This window comes from Eucalyptus grandis, chromosome 9 (genome assembly GCF_016545825.1).
Source record: "Eucalyptus grandis isolate ANBG69807.140 chromosome 9, ASM1654582v1, whole genome shotgun sequence".
NCBI lineage: Eukaryota > Viridiplantae > Streptophyta > Magnoliopsida > Myrtales > Myrtaceae > Eucalyptus > Eucalyptus grandis.
Window position 1 is genome coordinate 17,297,607 of NC_052620.1, and position 20,758 is coordinate 17,318,364.

At 38.9% G+C, this 20,758-nt stretch overlaps 1 protein-coding gene across 1 annotated transcript; it reads right to left on the minus strand.

Moving 5' to 3' along the window:
- Positions 1 to 14,464: 14,464 nt before the first annotated feature.
- LOC104418440 (protein SHORT-ROOT) lies at positions 14,465 to 16,643 on the minus strand. Its single transcript, XM_010029789.3, is given in 2 exon segments — positions 14,465 to 14,889; positions 14,892 to 16,643. Coding segments are annotated over 2 exon segments (1,482 nt in total). The 5' UTR covers positions 16,228 to 16,643; the 3' UTR covers positions 14,465 to 14,743.
- Positions 16,644 to 20,758: the final 4,115 nt, after the last annotated feature.

Here is a 20,758-nt window from a genome sequence, read left to right on the forward strand (position 1 = left end):
GAGAAAAGGTCTGCCACTATAGCCTGCCTAGAAAGCGTAGAACTATAAATGATCGAATCTGAGAAAATCAAGTTTAGAGGGCCCCTAGGGTGCCAATTGTTAAACCACAATGACACCGAAGTGCCATCCCCTATTTTCCCAAAGAAGGCCTGTCGGATCTCTATCCTGAGTTGTAAGATCTTCTTCCAAGCCTAGGAACGATAAGTTGGCTTCTTCACAACCCAAAAGTTCCTCCTTTTTAAGAAGGTTGAGTGGATCCACTTACACCACAACGACTCCTTATCCGAAAACAAGATCTAGATATGCTTCAGCATGGCGGCCTTGTTGTAATCACGGAGTCTCCGGATACCCAGCCCTCCCTCCTCTTTTGGGAGGCAAACATCTTCCCAGGCCACTTTGGCACCCCCTCTACTCAATTATGGGCATTTCCAAAGGAATTGTTTGAGGATACGCTCAATCTTGTCCAACACATCTGCAGGAAGAATAAAAACATTCACCCAATAGGACTAGATGGCATGAAGAACTGACTTGATCAACTGAAGACGGCCGACAAATGAAAGAAAGCGATGAGTCCATGATTGTACCCTCGTTGTAATGCGACTGACGAGAGCAACACAATCCGCCTTCCACAATGTGGACGTAATAAGTAGAATAAGTAGAACTCCCAAATAACGTACCGGGAGATTCCCTTCAGGGAAACCAAGGTCAAAAAGAATTTGACTCCTTAAGGCCAGCGATCCCCTTGACAAGAAAACCTCACTCTTCCTCGAATCCGGGTGCAACCCACTCCAAGCTAAAAAGGTTTGGAGGCCTTCTTTGAATAGATGCGGAAGGCAAGTGAGCTTCACAAAATAGAAACACATCATCTACAAGAAACAAGTGCGATAGGTTGGTAGCCCTACACCTCCAAAAGAACCTAAAATCTGGCTGTAGAGAGCACTTAACTTTTTTTTTTTTTTTTTTTGGTCTTGGAAACAATTTAAGGCTAGAAATAAATGTTTTTAGACAAGTTTTTCAGCATCTGGCTACATTTGGCAACAATAAAAATTTTATAATTTCGAAATAGAAATTTATTTGATAATAGTATAAAATTTGACCCCCTCCCCCCTGATCTTGCTGCCGCCCTCCACTGGACCCTCTCACTCCCAAAGAACATCATTCTCATCTACCTCTTTGCATAATTGGATGGTCCTAAAGTGGCAAATTTGGCTTTGAACGGTAGCTGGTCATCACGATGTTGCTGCTCTTAATGTGGTTGTGGACGAGGATCATGTCAAACTGGTGTTGTTGAGAATGTGATTGAGGTCGTCTGCAACATTAGCGGTGATATGCATCCTCGACATCTAGGTGCTAAGGATCATGAAATTGGGCATTTTAGGGTTTCGTAAGCAATCAAAGGCTGGCACCATCAATTAACTTATATACTAAGAAGATGTTGTTGCTAGAGATAGAGACATAGAGCAGCTTCATGATGTTGACCGGGTGGCTCTAGCAAATCATTTGGAGGAGGTCCTTGAGACAGCCCATATCGATCTTGCTCTTGAACTTGCGTTGGATGATGATGGTATTGTCCAGGAGGGAGTGGAGGAAGCTGAAGAGGAAGGTGTTGCTAGAGAGGGAGTAGGTGCAAATAGGCAAGGAGGAGGAGTTGTAGTAGACGCCTCTATAAGAGGTGGAGGCAAAGGGTTTACCAGGGGCAAAAATAGGGAGAGTATCGGGAAGGAGGAGTAGGGTTGTCTTCTCATGGGAGAATGCACGCAAGAGAGAGGGAGTGAGTAATAAGAAGAGCTCTCATTTTCATTTCCGTTCTAGAAATAGAACAGTAGAAAATTTCTACTTCTCAATTTTGTTCTAAACATAATTCTGGACCCCAAATTTATCCTGAAAATAGAAAATAAAATTGTGTTACAAAATGAATTTCTAATCCAAACTTGTTCCCAAGAACAGTAAAATAGAAAAATAGAAAAATGAAATGGTTATCGTATGCACCCTTGGATTCTATGCCAATCTATGCTGGTGCTCCTATTAAGGAAGAATTGCCCTAGCGCAAGTTACAATTGCACGAAAATTACAATGCATGGTTTGGACTTACCTGAAACTATGTGGTCTTTAAACCATATGCAAGTTCCTAGGGCAGAAATTGAAAAGTAATGGAGATGAATTGTAATTCTATATTTTCTATGTATATCTTTGTACATGTACACTACTTTATTTGTAATACTATAGAGAAGTGTAAGATGGGAAAATAAATTTACACCGATTACATAATGATTCTATATACTATTTTACCAAGCCAATTACCGATTAATTGAATCAATTATTGATACTCAGAATTGGTATCTCCTAAGATATCATATTATATTTCTAACACCCCTCCTCAAGCCGGTGTCCTATATATGTCGAGGACACCTATCTTGCTCAATAGGTATGCACATTATCTTTTGCATAGTGGCTTGGTAAAGATGTCTGCAGGTTGCTCTACAATTCCAATTCCTCTTGCTATGATGATCCCTTCTTGAATCTTGTCTTGAGTGAGATGACAATCGACCTCTATATGCTTAGTCCTCTCATGAAAGAATGGATGAGTTGCTAGCTTGAGTGCAACATAGTTGTCACAGAATAATTCAATGGCCCCATCGACTTGCACTACAAGATCTGAAAGTAGTCCTCATATCCAAATTATTTCGCATATAGTCTTTGCCATGGCCCGATATTTTGATTTTGCTGACAACAATGATACGGTCGACTGCTTCTTCGTTTTCCACGAGATAAGTGATTTCCTCAATTTGATACAAAAACCAGTGATGGACCTTCTTGTCATCAGATAAGTAACATAATCTGTGTCACAATACGCTCTCATTTTCATGTCGCAATCTCGAGATAGATAAATACCAAGTCTTGGGGATCCCTTCAAGTATTTCACGACTTTCAGTATTGTATTCATATGAGACTACTTCGGCTTGTGCATGAATTGACTGAGTATTTGCACTACATAATATATATATGGTCTTGTCATTGTGAGATAAATTAGTTTCCCGACAAGCCATTGATATCCCAATAGATCTTTAAGTAATGGATCCTCCATAGATGAGGGCGAGCTCACATCATATTCATGTGTTGTCAACTTTGCATTATGTTCAATCGATATAACTGTTGGTTAACATCCTGACAATCCTACTTCAAAGACTATTTTTGAAATGAACTTTCGTTGACTACAGCATTTTCCTTTGTCAGATCAAGCTATCTCAATACTAAGGAAATACTTGGGAGGTCCAAAGTCTTTTGATATGAAAAGTAGAGTGTAGGTAATTTTTGAATTTTGCAATAACCAGCTCATCATTCCCCATGATAAGAATGTCATCAACATATATTAAGAGATAAATTGATGAGGTACCTTTAGTTCATGTGAACAAGGTATAATCATGTTTGGAATGCTGAAATCTGGCGTCGATTAGTACAGTAGTAAACTTGGCATATGATTGCCTAGAAGCCTATTTGAGTCCATATAGGGATTTATGGAGACGGCATACACAAGATTCCCCATGTCTGCATAATCCCTGTGGAAGCATTAGAGACATCCATTTGATGTAGTGGCCAATTGCGAAAAGCAACAATGGACAAGAAAGAGCAAACCATGACTTCTTTGGCCACGGGAGAGAATGTTTCATAATAATCAAAACCTTCTCATTGCGTGAATCCTTTCGCAACTAAACAAGCCTTGTACCGCTCAATGGAGCCTTCTGCATCGAATTTAATTTTATAAACCCATTTACAGCTAATAGGTTTTCGTCCTGCGGATAGTAGAACAATATCTCGAGTATGATTTTCATTGAGGGCCTTCAGTTCATCCTCTATAGCACACTACCATTTGGGGTCACATGCCACCTCGGAATAAGAAGACGGTTCCAATTCTTCGAAAATTCAACTAATGCAGCACATTTGTTCTAGTGATAGTCAACTAAACGAAACATAAGAAGATATAGGGAATTGTGTACCTGAAGAATCCAGCGTAGGACAAATATAATCTTTTGTCCATGTAGGAAGTCGAGTATAGCATCCAGAACGTCGAGGCTGCTTATTTCTTGTCTCTTTAGGTATTGCCGGAGATAACCTCTTATGACTCATCAGTGAGGAAATGGCTGAGTAATTTGATGAAGAATCGTCCCCAATTGAGAGAGCTAGTGAGTCAATGGTGTGGTTTGAATCACCCATTGTTACCAGCATATGTTGTTCTAGCACAATGATTACATACGAAGGCTAGACAGATAAATCATATTCTAATAAGAAGGGTTGATGATCAGATTCTGTGGTTGAGGATGACAGAGCAGCTTCTTGAAATGGGAAAATGTCTTCATGAAAAATAACACCTCTACTCACAAATAAATGCCCTATAGAAAAATCTCCATGGCACAATAGCCTTTCTGCAAAGGAGGGTATCCAATAAAATTACATCGAATAGCACGAGGATCCATTTTACCTCGAGGGCCTAAAGTTGTCACATAACACGAACACCCAAAAACTCGAAGATGATCAATTACCAATCGCTTTCCATAAAGCAATTCAAAAGGAGTCCGTTTATCGAGAATTCTAGTTGGCATGTGATTGATCAAGTAAGTTGTTGTGACCACGCAATCACCCCAAAAATTTTAGGTATAGAGGCCTGATATATAAGGGCTCAAGCTACTTCTAAGAGGTGGTGATGTTTGTGTTCAACAATCCCATTTTGTTGGGGTGTATAAGTGCATGAACTCTCAAGTAAAATTCCCCGGGAAAATAAGAAAGAGGCACATTCCGTAGAAAAGAACTCACGTCCATTATTAGTATGAATCCTTAGGACAAGTTTGTCGAATTGATTTTTAATGAGAGAAAATTCGACAGTGTAGAAAATGTTTGACTCTTGGATTGTATAAGGAAAACTCAAGTAGCACGAGTATAATCATCAACAATGGTCAAGAAAAAACGAGACCCATCATGATGTAGAGTGTGATAGGGCCCTCAAAATATACATATGAAGTAAGAAAAAAGCATTGGTAGCTCTAAATGTGTTGATTGAAAAATTTGTCCTACTATTTTGGCAATGGACAGATTGGACACTTAGGATAAGGGAAACATGCAGTATGACCCAAGCGCTAATGAAAAATAACATTTTTATTACTAGCAATGGCATTACAAGACTTTTACCCCAAAAAAAAATGGCATTACAAGAAATGCTTTTATCGAATGAATCAAAGTCTTTTTTGGAAGTTGGTCCAAAAATATAGCCCTTCTGTAATACTACCCAAGCCCATCAGTCTACCAGTCAAAAGATCATGAAAGAAGGAATTATTGGAATTGAATATGGCACAACAAGAATTATCTTCGCAAGCTTTTGAGACTAACAAGAGATTGAACTCAAAGTCGGGAATGAATAAGACATTTTTTAAGACAATATCTAAACTGAGATGAACAGTGCCAATTTTGGTGACATGAGTGGTGTTTCCATTAGGCAAACGTACAGATACTGAGGAATGAGGCCTCTTTCAAACATTAGAAAATAACTACTCATTGCAAACTATGTGGTCATTGGCACCTAAATCAATTATCCATTCATTAACTAATATTGAATTCAGCTTGCATAGAGAAGTACCTGAGACACTTGCAACCTTGTCATTAGTTGCTAGCTGATTCAATGCCTTCATAATATTCTAATATTGATCTTGGGTAATTATTTAATCAGTCTTTCATGCCGAAACCTGGTAAGCAGCAATTTCTTTTTCCTTTTTGTCCTTATCACCTAGCTTTCCATTCAATTTCTAGCACGTGTCAATAGTATGATGAGGGTGTTTACAATATTTAGAATATTTACCCTTATTTTTTGAATTTTGCCCACTAGCTTTCATGGATGACGTGGCACTTCATGGGCCGCTGGATGTTCTATATGCAAGTGTTGATGTGGCCAAATATGAGCCGTTGGATTCTTACGGAAGAATGGGCAAGTAATGATCGTCCGATCCTCTTGTTTGATTAGGTCATTAGCTTCGACCGGGTGGATGAGGGAGTGATGATAGCCGTCCGATCTTCTTGTTTGATCCCAACCATCCATTTGCAAGTTAGGATTTCCTTCTTCAGATGCAGCAGTCGCAGCTTGCAGGTTTCTCCTTCACCCAAGAGCTTCATTGACTCCGATTGTCCCTATCCTCCAAAGATGTCGTGCGGTAACTCAACAAAAACCGGGCTCGTCGGAAAAATAGCAAGGGCGACACATTCTCCCGTTATTCCATGCTCAACCGCATCCAATCGCCAGCTTTCCTCTTGGACAGCTAGTTGGTAAATTTGGCCAAGGGATGGCATCAAATCCATCGCCAAGATCTCTGATCGAAAGGGTAAGTATGTTTCATTTAGAATCAGCAAAAAACGAGTCACTTTCTCCCTCTCTTTTATTGCTCGACACTGCTGAAGAGTAGTCTCTAGTCCCTTGAGCCGTTCTTCGATGGCCTCGAGTTCATTCCACAGGGCTGAGAGGCGATTGAAGCAAGCGGTAACCGAGAGGTTCCCATGCTTCAATTTTGAGAGAGCTTGAGTAAGGGTAAAGAGTTTTGCTCAATCGAGCCATCAATACATCTTAGGATGCTTGCCTAGATTGTCCTCGAGTCCTCAGTTGATGGGAGCCCAGCTGCAACATCTAGAGCGACACAATTGCCGATCCAGGTACACACCAGTTGATTGCATTTTCACTAGTGATGTTGGAGTCATTCGTCGGTTAGAAAAGGAACGACTCCTTCGAGGAAGTTGTCCCTGTCTTTCATCACTAGGGCTCGTCGGAAGTCTCAACTCTAAACGTTGTAGGTGTCCAGGCCTGTAAGCTACATGTTGATGAGTTGCAACTTTGGTCCGTCAACCAGCGAAGTGTAAAGCGAATCACCAAGCTCCGAGTGGTCGATGTTGAAGGGAAGCACATAAGGCAAAAACCCGGGTTGAGGAACCAAATAGGGATTTGTCCCTAGACCCGGCGGGATGGATCTAGACCCTAGACCCGATCCACCATTAGGGTGGTTCTCCTTTGAGGATGGTGCTAACCTAGGGCCTTCAGGCCAAGCTCCAAAGCCCGAAACATTTTCCTCTCCAAGTAGGCCTTATTGAGCCCACATGTGTGTAGGCCCAGTGGCCCATTGGCCTTGAATTGGATACCAGCTAACATGAGGCCATTGAATCAGGCTAACGACTTGAACTAGAGCAGTTGCAAGTGCGGCAGATTGCTGGGTAGATAATCCATCTTGTTCAATCAGATCATCAGTCCTTGAAGTTTGGGGATGAGACGGGTTCGAAACTTGAGGGGTTTCCTCCATCAAAGATTTGATGGTGCTTTCTGACAAGTATCAAAAAAGAGTTTTAAATTCCTATTTGGTGGCTGATTCGTTTATAGGACCAAGGTTGCAACAACTTGCTAGAAAAGAACTGTAGGCAATTCTACGATTGCGGAAGCTAAACCGGGATGAAACGCTCTGATACCATGATAGAAATTGAAAAGTAATGGAGGGGAATTGTAATTCTATATTTATGTGTATATCTTTGTACATGCACACTGCTCTATTTGTAATACTAGAGAAAAGTGTAAGACGGAAAATAAATATACACCGATTACTAGAGAAAAGTGCGGCAGATTCTTTGGGTAGATAATCCATCTTGTTCAATCGGATCATCGGTCCTTGAAGTTTGGGGATGAGACGAGTTCGAAACTTGAGGGGTTTCCTCCATCAAAGATTTGATGGTGCTTTCTGACAAGTATCAAAAAAGAGTTTTAAATTCCTATTTGGTGGCTGATTCGTTTATAGGACCAAGGTTGCAACAACTTGCTAGAAAAGAACCGTAGGCAATTCTACGATTGCGGAAGCTAAACCGGGATGAAACGCCGATACCATGATAGAAATTGAAAAGTAATGGAGGGGAATTGTAATTCTATATTTATGTGTATATCTTTGTACATGCACACTGCTCTATTTGTAATACTAGAGAAAAGTGTAAGACGGGAAAATAAATATACACCGATTACTAGAGAAAAGTGCGGCAGATTGCTGGGTAGATAATCCATCTTGTTCAATCAGATCATCAGTCCTTGAAGTTTGGGGATGAGACGAGTTCGAAACTTGAGGGGTTTCCTCCATCAAAGATTTGATGGTGCTTTCTGACAAGTATCAAAAAAGAGTTTTAAATTCCTATTTGGTGGCTGATTCGTTTATAGGACCAAGGTTGCAACAACTTGCTAGAAAAGAACTGTAGGCAATTCTACGATTGCGGAAGCTAAACCGAGATGAAACGCTCTGATACCATGATAGAAATTGAAAAGTAATGGAGGGGAATTGTAATTCTATATTTATGTGTATATCTTTGTACATGCACACTGCTCTATTTGTAATACTAGAGAAAAGTGTAAGACGGGAAAATAAATATACACCGATTACATAATGATTTTATATCTTGTTTTACTGAGCCAATTATCAATTAATTGAATCAATTATTGATACTTAGAATCAGTATCTCCTAAGATATCATATTATATTTCCAACATCCTAACTTATCTGAAGACTAAGTTAAGGGCTTCCCTGTTATTTTGTGAGGTGGCTTACTCGCCTCAATCGGTGTATGCCAGGGGAAGCAGGATTCCCTCATGATTTTTAAGAAAAAGGAAAAGAAAGGAGAATTTAGAGGAAGAGAACATGGGAACAAGTTAATGATTGATAAATTCTACTTTTATATGATATGATAAGAACTTTCCTTGATTTTACTCTCCAAGGAACTTTACTGTGATTACATGAATTACACACTTCTTCTTCCTTATCATAGATCTCGTAGTGCATTTCGTTTTAATTTATATGTGCTCTCACTCACAAAGAATATAGCACAATATGTGTCGTGGGCGGTGAGTATCATCATGGCTGCCTAAGTTGCCTAGATGGCTGGGCATGCTAAGAGCTTGTCGTCACAAGCGGATGGATTGACTAGGTGCATGCCCATGCGCTATCAGTGAAGTCCATTTGGACTATGATTGATAGCATAATTGTTAAACTAAGAAAAGTATCGTGCATTGAAATTTTAAATTTGTGAATCGTGAATGGTGAATCAAAAAGTGAAGTTGAATCGTAGAATTCTAAAAATAACTAAAACTCATGTTTTATGTCGAAGACAAGTATTATGTTTATAAATATTATTATGTTATAAAATAATGAGTACGAATCATGATCTAGGAAAAAGAATCTTAATTTCAAGTTCATATGATAGAAGATATGATTTATGATGTCTTAGAGCTGCCCTTGCAAGATATTAATTTAATCAGGCTGTGTATTCATGCCGGTTGTGTATCATCTATTTTACGATCTACATATCAACAAGTATCTTTGGACAAATTTGAGGGATGAAAACATTGGGCTGCACTCGGCTTATGTGAGCTCAATTACCATAAATTATTAGACGAGGCTTCTTATGTGAAATTCACATGATCAGATCATTCAAAAGAGCTCATATGAACATGAGTGGACAATAATTTTTGTACTATATATAGGGACTCATCCTGGCCAACGACTAAATGATAGGTAAAAGTGTCTTTGAGCAAAATGGGGCAATGAACCACACTCTCTATTGCAGCACTCCCCGGACTTCCAACATGCAATTTGATCCAACCCCAAAAAAATTGTCTCATAAACTTCTCATTGTAATTTTCATCAAACACTTGACCGAGACCTTCTTAATATAGTTTTGATCTTATGCTATATATCCATCAGATTCTGTGCCAATGGATCGCGAGATTCTCTGTCACCAACCATTTGGTTACTTCCACGATGATGGTGTCTCACTGTTGTGCCAAAATGGTTGGGCCGGGCTCCTTTCATTGATGGCGATGGCCAGCTTCTTGTACCAGTCTGGCGACTTGAACTCATACTTCACGTCCCACTTGGAGTGAAAAACTCTAGCCTCCGCCGATGCCATCGCCAATCGCCCCAAGAGCACATAGCAACAATGTGATTAATCAACTCATCCTTTGGGCTCACAGGAGCTCAACTACACACAACGTATCGAAAACTAATCAAATGAACAAAATTTGTGTCTCAACTGTCAACCACAACAATAAGGATTAAAGAAGAAGGAGAAGTTGGTACACCGTTTGATTTATGGGAAATAAATGATTGGAAAAATACTTTCCTAAAAATAATTTATTATAATTCTTGAAATAATTAATCAAAAAATATTATCATAATTGACAACAATTGATATCTAAATATTTTCATAAATGACAAAAATATTTTTCATTCATTCATTTTTCTAAGTTATACAAATGCTCATTTTTAGGAAAATGCTTTCTAAATTGTTAAAAAGTTCGAGCAATAAACTTAAACTATTAAATAAAGGGAGACAGTTTAAATATAAAAAAGCATATATGACGCATTGTCAATCGATGTAGAATATTATTTCAACATCCCTCTTACATGCAAACCGGATTAGGAGTGGCATGTAAAAATTTAGTTCATGGAGATTGGACTCACACTTACAAAAGGGATAGCATTGACTCCAATATTTCCACCAAAAAATTAAGCTATAAGGTGGAGAGATTATGTAGAATATAAAGAGCATATATGACCCATTGTCAAGCTGATGTGAGACAATATTTCAATAAAATTTAAAGGATGTAGTTACCAAAAAAAAAAAAATGTATCGAAACTACTATGATTGCTTCTCAATTTAAGATTATGGATAATTATGGAATATACTATACTAATGGCTCCATCATTTTCTTCCTAATAACGGAGCATTCTTGACCACTCAAATTTCATGGAAACCAAACCACTTTCTTCACCGGTTTTCAGAAAAAAAAAAAATAAAATAATCACTTGCTATAAAAATTTTGTTATGCAACAATTAACGGAAATCGAGTTCTAAGTAGAGGGAAAAAAGGATCCACGCACAACAAACATTTTAATTGAATAGAGCTTGCAATATCAAGGTTATGTAAGATATTTTTTTCTTAAATTCAACTCTTTTTTCAAAATATAAAAAATTAAGTTTAAAAAAAAAACCATGAAATACAATATGTGGTTCTACACGTCTATATTTCTATAGTTTGAGAAGTTTCATATTTATTTTATACCAAATAGAAGTCGATTACGAATATCCTATACTTATGTTTTGCCGAAATTAATCCCGTGACCATATTTTTTATCGAAAGTTGTTATTCGATTTTTAATAGAGAAGACGGGTTGTGTGGTGATTCCAAATAGAAAATACGTAGGTAAACAAGAAATAACTACAAATTTTACTTCAAACAAAACTGTACATACCAAACAGTGCTAGAATGTAATCAATGACAGAGTTTAGAAATACAACCATTTCCACAAAAACACAAATACGCTATTTGGAGAGAAAAGGCAAGACATATGTATAAGACTTTCATAATTAGACTTCTATTTAGCAAAAAAAATGGAACTTTTCAAACTATACAATATAGACATGTAGAATCATGTGCAGTATTTATAGTTTTTTAAAAACTTAATCTTTTAAAAGTTTTAAATTTTGAAAGAAAAGTTAGACTTAAGAAAAATTATCTTATATACCCTTGATATCACAAGTTCTGTATGTACGTCAATTAAAGTGTTTGCTGCACGTGGATCATTTCTTTCCTTTACTTAAAACTAAATCTCCTATTATTGTTGTATTTGAATAATATTTGGCAAGTGAATAAATTATTTATTTTCTAAAAACCAGTGAAGAAAGTGGTCCGGTTTCCATGATTTTATTTTTCCGGGTTCCATGAAATTTGAGTGGTCAAGAATGCTCCATTATTGGGAAGAAAATGACTGTTAGCATATCAAATTCCATTAATTATTATTCTAAAGATAAGAATTCCAATTTCTAACCCGGAGAGCCTCTCCTGTTTCTGGCCGTCCATTCGACATTGACTGTCATTAAACATTTGATAAGCTTATTAAGTAAGAACACATAAAGTGGGGGAAGAAAACAACATAGGTTGAACCTGGAACGTGTAGTATGTGCCACCTGAACTTTGTGGATCCAATGGAAGAAAAACGCGGCTGGTCACTATCAAAGAAAACCGACAGGTAAAGCAAAAGGCACTGGGGAAACCAGACGATTTAAACACGTTAAAAGAGACTTAAAATAAAAATAAATAAATAAAAAGACATGAATAAGCAATAAAAAGAAAAGGAATTAAGAAAAAAAATGAATATTTTTTCATGTCTTGGCATAGTTAGCTGAGGTGTTGGCGGACTTTCAACTTAAGAATTTGATCTACATATTCTAATTTCACCAATTGCATATAAATTATTTTGAATTTGAATGATTCACGAGTTTCAAAAGTATTTATAAGTCTGTTGTATGGTCGAGATTTAGCCCTCGTGTCATGGATTTTATCCAAAGAAGATGAAAGAATGAGGAAAGAAAGTGGTGGGGAACGGGGGGGAGCGGGTAATGTTAACGTGGGGAGAGGCAAGTCTCGTCAAAAGATTAAGATGTGAACCCTAAAAAGGAGTTCCCACTATACCAGAAGCATATTTCTTTTTCCCTTTTCCGTGGGCCAAAAGCACCACCCCTCCTTTAAACCTTATTTTACAGCTCCATGAAAGAGGCTTTCGGCCAGTCGTGGAGTTGGTGGTGGGGGCCTTGTGAAGGTTCAAACCTCTTTTCCTCTCTCTGTTTCCAAGATAAAATAGTAATAGAATATTGTCTTGAAAAAGAAGGCCTGAGAAAATGTTATAATTGTTTTTGAATAGACAGGTGAAACCTTCAAGGCGTGCCATATCGTCGCAAACTTACTTATCGATTCAAGATAATCAAGTGCATGCATTGCCAGTGAATGGAAAAGAAACTCCATAAATGGTCTTCTCTATCGGGTCTTTGGCTGATTTGGTGGGTAACTGCATGTTCTCTCATCAACCATGACATGATGACACCAAGAATCGATAGGATCGCTTTTAGAGAACTTTTTCTCCTCTGAGGACGTATCAAGCAACAATTTTTTTAAAAAGAGTTGCAAACGCACTGTTTCTTAGAGTTTCAGCCCGAAAATTTACGTGTGAGGTAATCGAATTAAGGAAATGTTTCGACAATATTTATCTTATGTCTGAACAGGAGCTTGGCCGGTACTACTCCTCTTTTTGACGTTTTTATATGATCTATATGATAGAATTGGGCATGCAGTTTTGTGTTCATGAGTGTCAGTTTCTAACATAGGAGAAAAACATGATTCAAATTCACCATTTAGCTGATCAATAAGCTTACAGAAAGGATCCAATGCCATTTCTTTTCTTTCCCCATTTCTCTCTTGATCAATAAGCTGATCAAGGGTTTATTCGTGTATATCTTTACAGTCGGCACAAGTTGTGTATGGTTGTGCGAAATATTCAGATTTTAGAAAATGTCCACATACCATCATAATAAAGAAATGCCCCTATACTTTGTAAGCAGAAGAAAATTAAAGAAAATTAATAATAATAATAATAATAATAATAATAATAATAATAATAATAATAATATTAATTAAAAGGGGAGAGAGAAGACCATGTCAATTCAGCGTGCTGGCCACTACCAAAATTCTTTGTGTGCCAGTAATGGCTAAACACCTTTCGATGAGATTCCCCAGGCATAAACCCAACTCACTTGCCGTCCTAAGATTCTACGACCCCTCCAACCTTTGATTGAGACCTCCTTCTTACTTTCAAACCACTGAATTTCAATTTTTCAATTAGAATAAAGTCTTCCCCTTAATTTAGTCTTACTACCTACTGCCTGATATCAGCTTGAAAACACAAAAAGCCAACCCCATATAAAAATTCCAAAAAGAACTTGAGAAAGAAAATTTCTCCAACTACCATTTCATGAGGGAAAAGGTGTAGTCAATTTATAAACACGCGTATTTGAACATGTCGCACTCATCAAGAGCCATTTCACAATTTGAAAATTCAATAGATGCTTCATGAGCCTTTCCTTAGCCATTTGAAGGAGGCTATATGGGTGTCTTTTATAGATATAAGGAGTGTCCTTGTCACATTGCAATTATTACGAATATTCAACTTCTTTCTACTTAGAAGAGCTAGTGACTTTGATTGAGCAACCTCATATATATATATATATATATATATATATGTGTGTGTGTGTGTGTGTGTGTGTGTGTGTGTGTGTGTGTGTGTGTGTGTGAGGAAAGGGGCCATAGATCCACAAAGTGTCAATCGAGCAGGCCATGCCTTGATTGTCGTATCAGTTAATTTGACCTAGTTATAAGTAATGACCTTGACTTTAATTTTTTGAAGAATATTTAGGAGGCATCACCCTTCCCATATGTTCACAATTTGGCATCTCTGATAACGAAAGTGTCTTAAGTCTACAAAACCGAACTAACTAAAATATGTCTATCATGCATCAATTAACGCAACCTCAACAACAAAATAAGAAAATATATCACCATAATTTGCCTCAAGATGAATGATCAAAACCAGTTTATCTTTCCACAGAATAAAATATTATCACAAATATGACAAGACTAATCAATGAAAATTGATCACTCCATTAATTCTATCCAAAAACAAGCAGATATTCCCCTACTCTCTAACCCCCTCCCCCCTGCCCAGAAACCCACAAATCTCCCATATTCCTTGCACGAGCCAAAAGCCAAAAAAAAAAAAAAAAACACACACACACACATCACACGTGTGAAAAACACTCCCCCTGGCTGTTTTTTGTTCATGAGAGAGCTTCATCATCCTCAAGCCCTCCATGCACTAGCCCAAACCACCGGCTGGTCCTTCCACGTCAAGAATATTCCGGCGTCAGAGCACGGCGTCATCGACCACCCTTCCTTGTACCTCCTCAACAAGGCACGCACGTCGTCGCATACCTCGTCGCTGAACAAAAAGGATTAAACCCGCCTCCTCGTAGGCGCCTCGACCACCGGCTTGCTGGCTCCCGCCTCTCCACCGAGTGGTGTGGTGGGCATGCCACCAGGTCCATGACCGCTCGCCCAGCCCCTCGCTCGAGCATCAAGCGCTCGTTGCTCGTTCTAGGGAAGCTCTCGTCCAACGACTCGAAGTAAACCCTAAAATATCTCAGGCTTTCTTGGAAACCCCTGACAAATTCGATCCCATCCACGCCCACGTCGAGGTCGGCTTCCTCCTCAACAACCGTGATTATCCTCGGTTGCAACCTTCGGAAAGATGAGACCACAAAGTCCCGGCGGTTGCTGACTGTCGTTGTCGAGTGCAGCGCGCCAACGCAGTTGATGGCCAGCGCCTCGTCCTCCTTGATATCCAACTCGTCCAAATTCAACTCTGACAGGTCGCCACTGTGGTACAGGACGCTGAACTTGAAGGGCACACCCATGAGCCTCGCAAATTTCTCCATCCGGCTCCCAATTTCTTTCATGACCTTCTGCACGGCAACGACGCCACTAGTCTCTGCCCCGCCGTTCGCCTTGCTCACCACCACGGTGGTGAGCCGCAGGTGTGGCGTCTCATCCGTCCGGGTGGCCAGAGCCTCGAGCAGGGTTGGCCACTGGGTGCAGTACGTGTTGCTGATGTCAACTATGTGCAACTTGCTCTCCCCCTCAAGGGCCTCCATGATTGCGCCGTTGCACGCGACGTGCCCGAAGGTGGTCCAGGGGCTCACCTCCTGGAACTTGAGCACCATCTTCCGGGTGGACTCGAAGGAGCAGGTCTTGTCCGACGCGGCCAACCAGGCACTGTAGCTCCGCTCGCCCGAGTCCGTCATGCGACTAAACAGGGCCTGGAGGAAGTAGGAGGCCAGCTTCTGCTCGATGTCGCCATAAGGGGAGCAGAGCTCATTGAGCATCCACATAAGGTGCTGGACACGGGTGCTGTTCTTGTCGACGATGGCACGGGCCGTCTCGAGGAGGATGTCAGAGGCCCACTTGCTAGAGAAGTCGAAGTTGAGGTCGCGGGCGGGCGAGACGGATACATCGGCAGGGTCATAAGTGTGGGGAGTGTGAGTACTACTAGTGGTGGTAGGGGTGGTGCTGGTGGTGGCGGGGTGATAAGGATAACTGTAGTGCTTGGAAGAAGACGAGGAGAAGTCTTCTTCATCCATGAAGATGTTGAGGCATTCTTCGTCCGCTTCTGGCTGGTGATGGTAGTGATGGTTTTGTCGGGAGGATCTGGAGCTGCTTGAGGTCCTGCTTGAGTTGAAGGACTGATCGGAGGATTGAAGGCTCACTAGTCTAAACAAGGTATCCATTCAAGCCTCTTCCAAATGACCACATCAAAATATTCAACTTTTTCTCTTAAAGAAAAGAAGAAACTTTTGTACGTGTAATATCAAACCGCTCTCCCTCTTGAGCTTTTAGTGCCAAGTTCTGAAACACAAGGCATGGGCGATTGTGTTGTTAAAGAAGAGAAGTGGGATGGGAAGAGCATAACACTTTGGAAAAAAAAAGAGAGGAGGATCTTGAGGTTGGATTTTACCTTGTCTTATAAAACAAAGAAAGTGGACTAGGGGAGAGAGAGAGAGAGAGAGAGAGAGAGAGAGAGCGGGGAATCTGAGTGTCGTGCGAAAAAATTTAGCTCCCTTTTGGGGTAACCGATGAAAGAATGAATGGAGGGAATGATGGGAATTCGTGTTCCCTTTTCTTGCTAATTTGCTTCACTTTTTTTCAGAAATATGATGGGGGATAGACTAGTCTTAGGCAAGCGTTTCCCGCATGGCTCTTTGGTGGATTAGCTTTACTCTTTTGAATTTGAGAGAGAGAGAGAGAGAGAGAGAGAGAGAGAGAGAGAGAGAGAGGCTTACCTAATTTCTGTCGACGACTATTGTCTAACGTCTTGATTTTGTCCCATGCTTTACGAGATGCTAGTTTAGTCATGGGAAAAATGAAAGTCCCGCGGAAAATACGTCACACGGGGCTCGGGTCTTCTAGGAGTAAATTTTTCGTTCATATTCGAGGGCCAATCATAACCCCACACCAATTAGACAAATCTAGTAAATGCATTTTTACTTTCTAAATTTGTCATCAGTATTGCTTTATTGGATCAACTCAATCATATTTTAATAAACATTTAAAGTCCAAACTAGACAAATTAAAAATCACATCTCTATGTTAAATTGTAATTTCTAGTATCCGCCACATTAATAATAAAAGGAATTTGGGTTTGGGATAGAATTGGCCGGGCTCGTGTAATTAACATAGTTGAATTAGTTGTAAGGTAAGCAGAAATCACAAATGGGTTTTAGATATCAAATATTTTGAACCGATGAATATAAAGTAGGCTTTAAGTCAAGGAGTCATCTCCACATGTACCGTTATAACTTGTTCATTCCCTATGCAAAATAACCTACAAAAGACACGACATAGCTTGTAATTGTAAAATTGATTATTACACAAATATGTAAATATCAAATAGATATAATATTCTAGTAGTAACTGTGATTTTACGTCTTTATTCTATAAAATATGATGCGTCGGATATTGACACATGAAACTACAATGGAATGTTGTAAAGATGTTGCTATAATTTACGACTTATGTTAATTTTTTAAGGTTACTATATTATATATTTTGCTATGCTAAATGCGTTCGATATAGACAAAAAAGATATAAAAAAAAATCCTAAAAATCATATAAGGTAACTTAAACCTATGAACCCGACAAGTTTCAGGTTTAGGATGATTTAAGATCCCTTCTACGTTCCTAATAATTGAAAACAATATCTAAGCTTCAAGATAGAACAAACATTTTATCCAATTTGGGACTTGCACGCTCTAATATAGAAAATGGGTCTCTCTAAATACAATATTTTCATGAGCATGAGCTTATGCAATACACATCTTCATTCCTCACCAGAAGTTGTTGCTTCTAGTGAAAGAATGCTAGAGCTATTGATTGGAAGCAGGCGTGCCCACAGAGAGACAGAGAGAGAGAGAGAGAGAGAGAGAGAGAGAGTAAAGAAAAGCTGGCCGGCGTGCATCATCATATCATCAAACCCACCATCTCACTCTTTGCCACAAGGCACTCACATCTCTTGCCCCCCAAACCCTCTCCAAACTCTGCCACAACATCTCCTTCACTTTATTCAACCTTTGCCTTTTTGCCTTCGCTTGTTCCATTAATCCATGTTGCATTCTTATAACCAAAAAGATGTCACACCCCCTTTCCCCAAACCCAAGAGCACGCCTCCCCCGCTTTTTCCTCTCTCCCATATATAGTTTATAAGCACAAACATGACCCCTGCCCATACCCTCATAGCTTTTAGCGCCAATTCATGGCTATTTTACTAGGGATGTCTCAGCTACTTGACTCTCTCTCCCCGCCCCCCACGTTTCTATGTTCTTTCTTTTCCCTTATTTTACCACCCACTACACACCTCTTCCTCACGTTTTGCCAGTCCAAATGCTGCCATTCAATTGATGAGACTGGCTAGTCCACATTTTTCTTTCTTTAATTTCCTTCTTTTGCTCAGAAGATACTTGCCCAAATTTAAATGCTTCTTTTGTAGTTTTTTTTTTCTTATTTTCCTTTCCAAATCGGTTAATTTCTTACTAGAGAGACGTTGTATGATGGAAACGAAGAGAGAGAGAGAGAGAGAGAGAGAAATTGTTGTCTTCTAAGTCACCTTAACCAGTCTAATTTCGTAAATAAAAAATAACCATGTTAAACATATCTTGGGCACTCAATAGGGTATACGAGCTTTTTCCCGGTTGACTGTATTTTGTGGAAAATTAGATTATGTCTAATATGAATATCAATGGTTAATTATTGAGTCCTTTTTTCTGGGGTCTTTTATTAAGACGATTTCTTTTATGGCATGAGTAGATTCTTTCATTTTTTGAGCTTGTATCAAAGATAAACGCGAGCTACAAACTATGTCGACATGCAATGGTGGTGAAGTTATAAACTCGTTGCATCATCTTCTTTTCATCATGGAAACGAGACCATGCGCCAATTCTTTTGTCCACAAGGGTTTCATGGTTTTTTGTGTTTGTTGTCACTCCATCTCAATCATTAAAAACATTCCATGTCTGTGGAGTCTCTGTCTCTACTCCTCCTAGAGTGGAGGGCTTTGGCCAGGCATGGCTAAGGTACACATGACTCTTGAAAATCGAAATATTTGCACTTGCAAAAAAAAAAAGAATAAATTAACAAATAGATCAATGGAGAGAGAGTCAAGAATGAAAAGTGGGTCGTGGATTGGTTGGAAAGGGGAAGCTTAATGACTCGGCCTCCGAGAAGTATACTCAACGATATTCCCGATGAGACTTCAAACCTGGATTAGATAGGCTTTATTTTAATGTCCAATATAAAATTCACTAATATTTTAGAGGGTTAGTTGATGAAGACACCAATAGGAAAAGGAACTCCGGCGGATTAAATGGAGGGGCGCGGAGGGATGCCTTTACGGATATTCTTAGTGAGACCCACTTGCACTTGATTAAGCTTCTTTTTCTTTCTTTTTTTTACAATTATTTTACTAAATTTAGACAAAATGTCACTGTTCAAATCCTCATCGTGCTTTTCTTATTCATGGACTGATGAGACCCGATAGCGACTCGATAATTTGATTATGATGTGAATAAAACAGTTTATTAGTCTTCATGATGATCTACAGCTACATCAATCTTGCACGGGAGGGACCATTGTACCACTAAGACTTTGTCTTCGCATGACTTGCCACCAAAACCATCTGCTCCAAAAAAATGCCATAGATGTCACGGTCAATGTAAGACACGCTATGACAAAAAAAAAAAACAAAAAAAAAAAAAAAAAATTGTGAGGCACGCTGATGTGGCATGACGTAGCTGAATTTACTTTCTGAAACCTTTTCTTTTCTCATCATTTTTTTAATGCATCTGAGTGTTTGGTTAAATTCAGTAGCTTTCCTGTTGATGGTGATGTTTAAAAGGCCCCAGGATGATTAAGAGTTGTTCAACAATCTGTCGTAAGGCTGTTGGAGATTGATATAAACCACGTAATCATCATGTGAATGATGGAGTTAGATACGATTTTTCTTTAAATTTTGTTTTGGCAATAGAACAACGATTATTGAAGTAGCCACTTAAGGGGAGGAAAGTGAAAATTGACGGTAACACGACATGGCTTTGAGAGACTCATTAGCTGAGGAGTGCTTTCCGCACTTACCAAATCATTTAAAAATTCTACTTGTTACAATAACCTTTCAGGTTATTTTCGTCGGGTTACATACCCCATTAATGAATTTACATAAAAGATTGACAGAATATTGTTATGATTTCTAGAAATTTATTTCGACTTTCAACAGAAAGGGAGGCCAGGACCGCGGATTTCTGCAAATCGTGGCACATGGACGGCCAAGATAAAAAAAAATCACAATATCGCCTTCATGAAAATTTCGATCAAATTAACTCTTTAGACATTACAAAGCTCATGAACAGACTTAAAAGATCTCATCCCCGGTCAGCAAAAGTGGTAATTTTTTCAACCCTATTGAGATTAGACGGTCACAATTTAAAATTATCGTATCTAGCAATCTGTCTAATTTGGTCAAATTGGGTGTCATCTTTAAAAAAAAAAAAAGGATTCCAGTTGTATCCTTCAATCAAAATTTCGAGGAGGTTGACTTACAATATAAAAAAAATAAAAATAAAAATAAAAATAAAAAATTCAAGTATCTTACACCTCAAATGAGAAAGAAAAATAAGATAAAAAAAATTGTGATAGGACAAATTGACCATAAATGATCATTATACGGACTTTCATGTTTCGCTTTCAATTTGTTTTGGTTTTCCTCAATGGTCA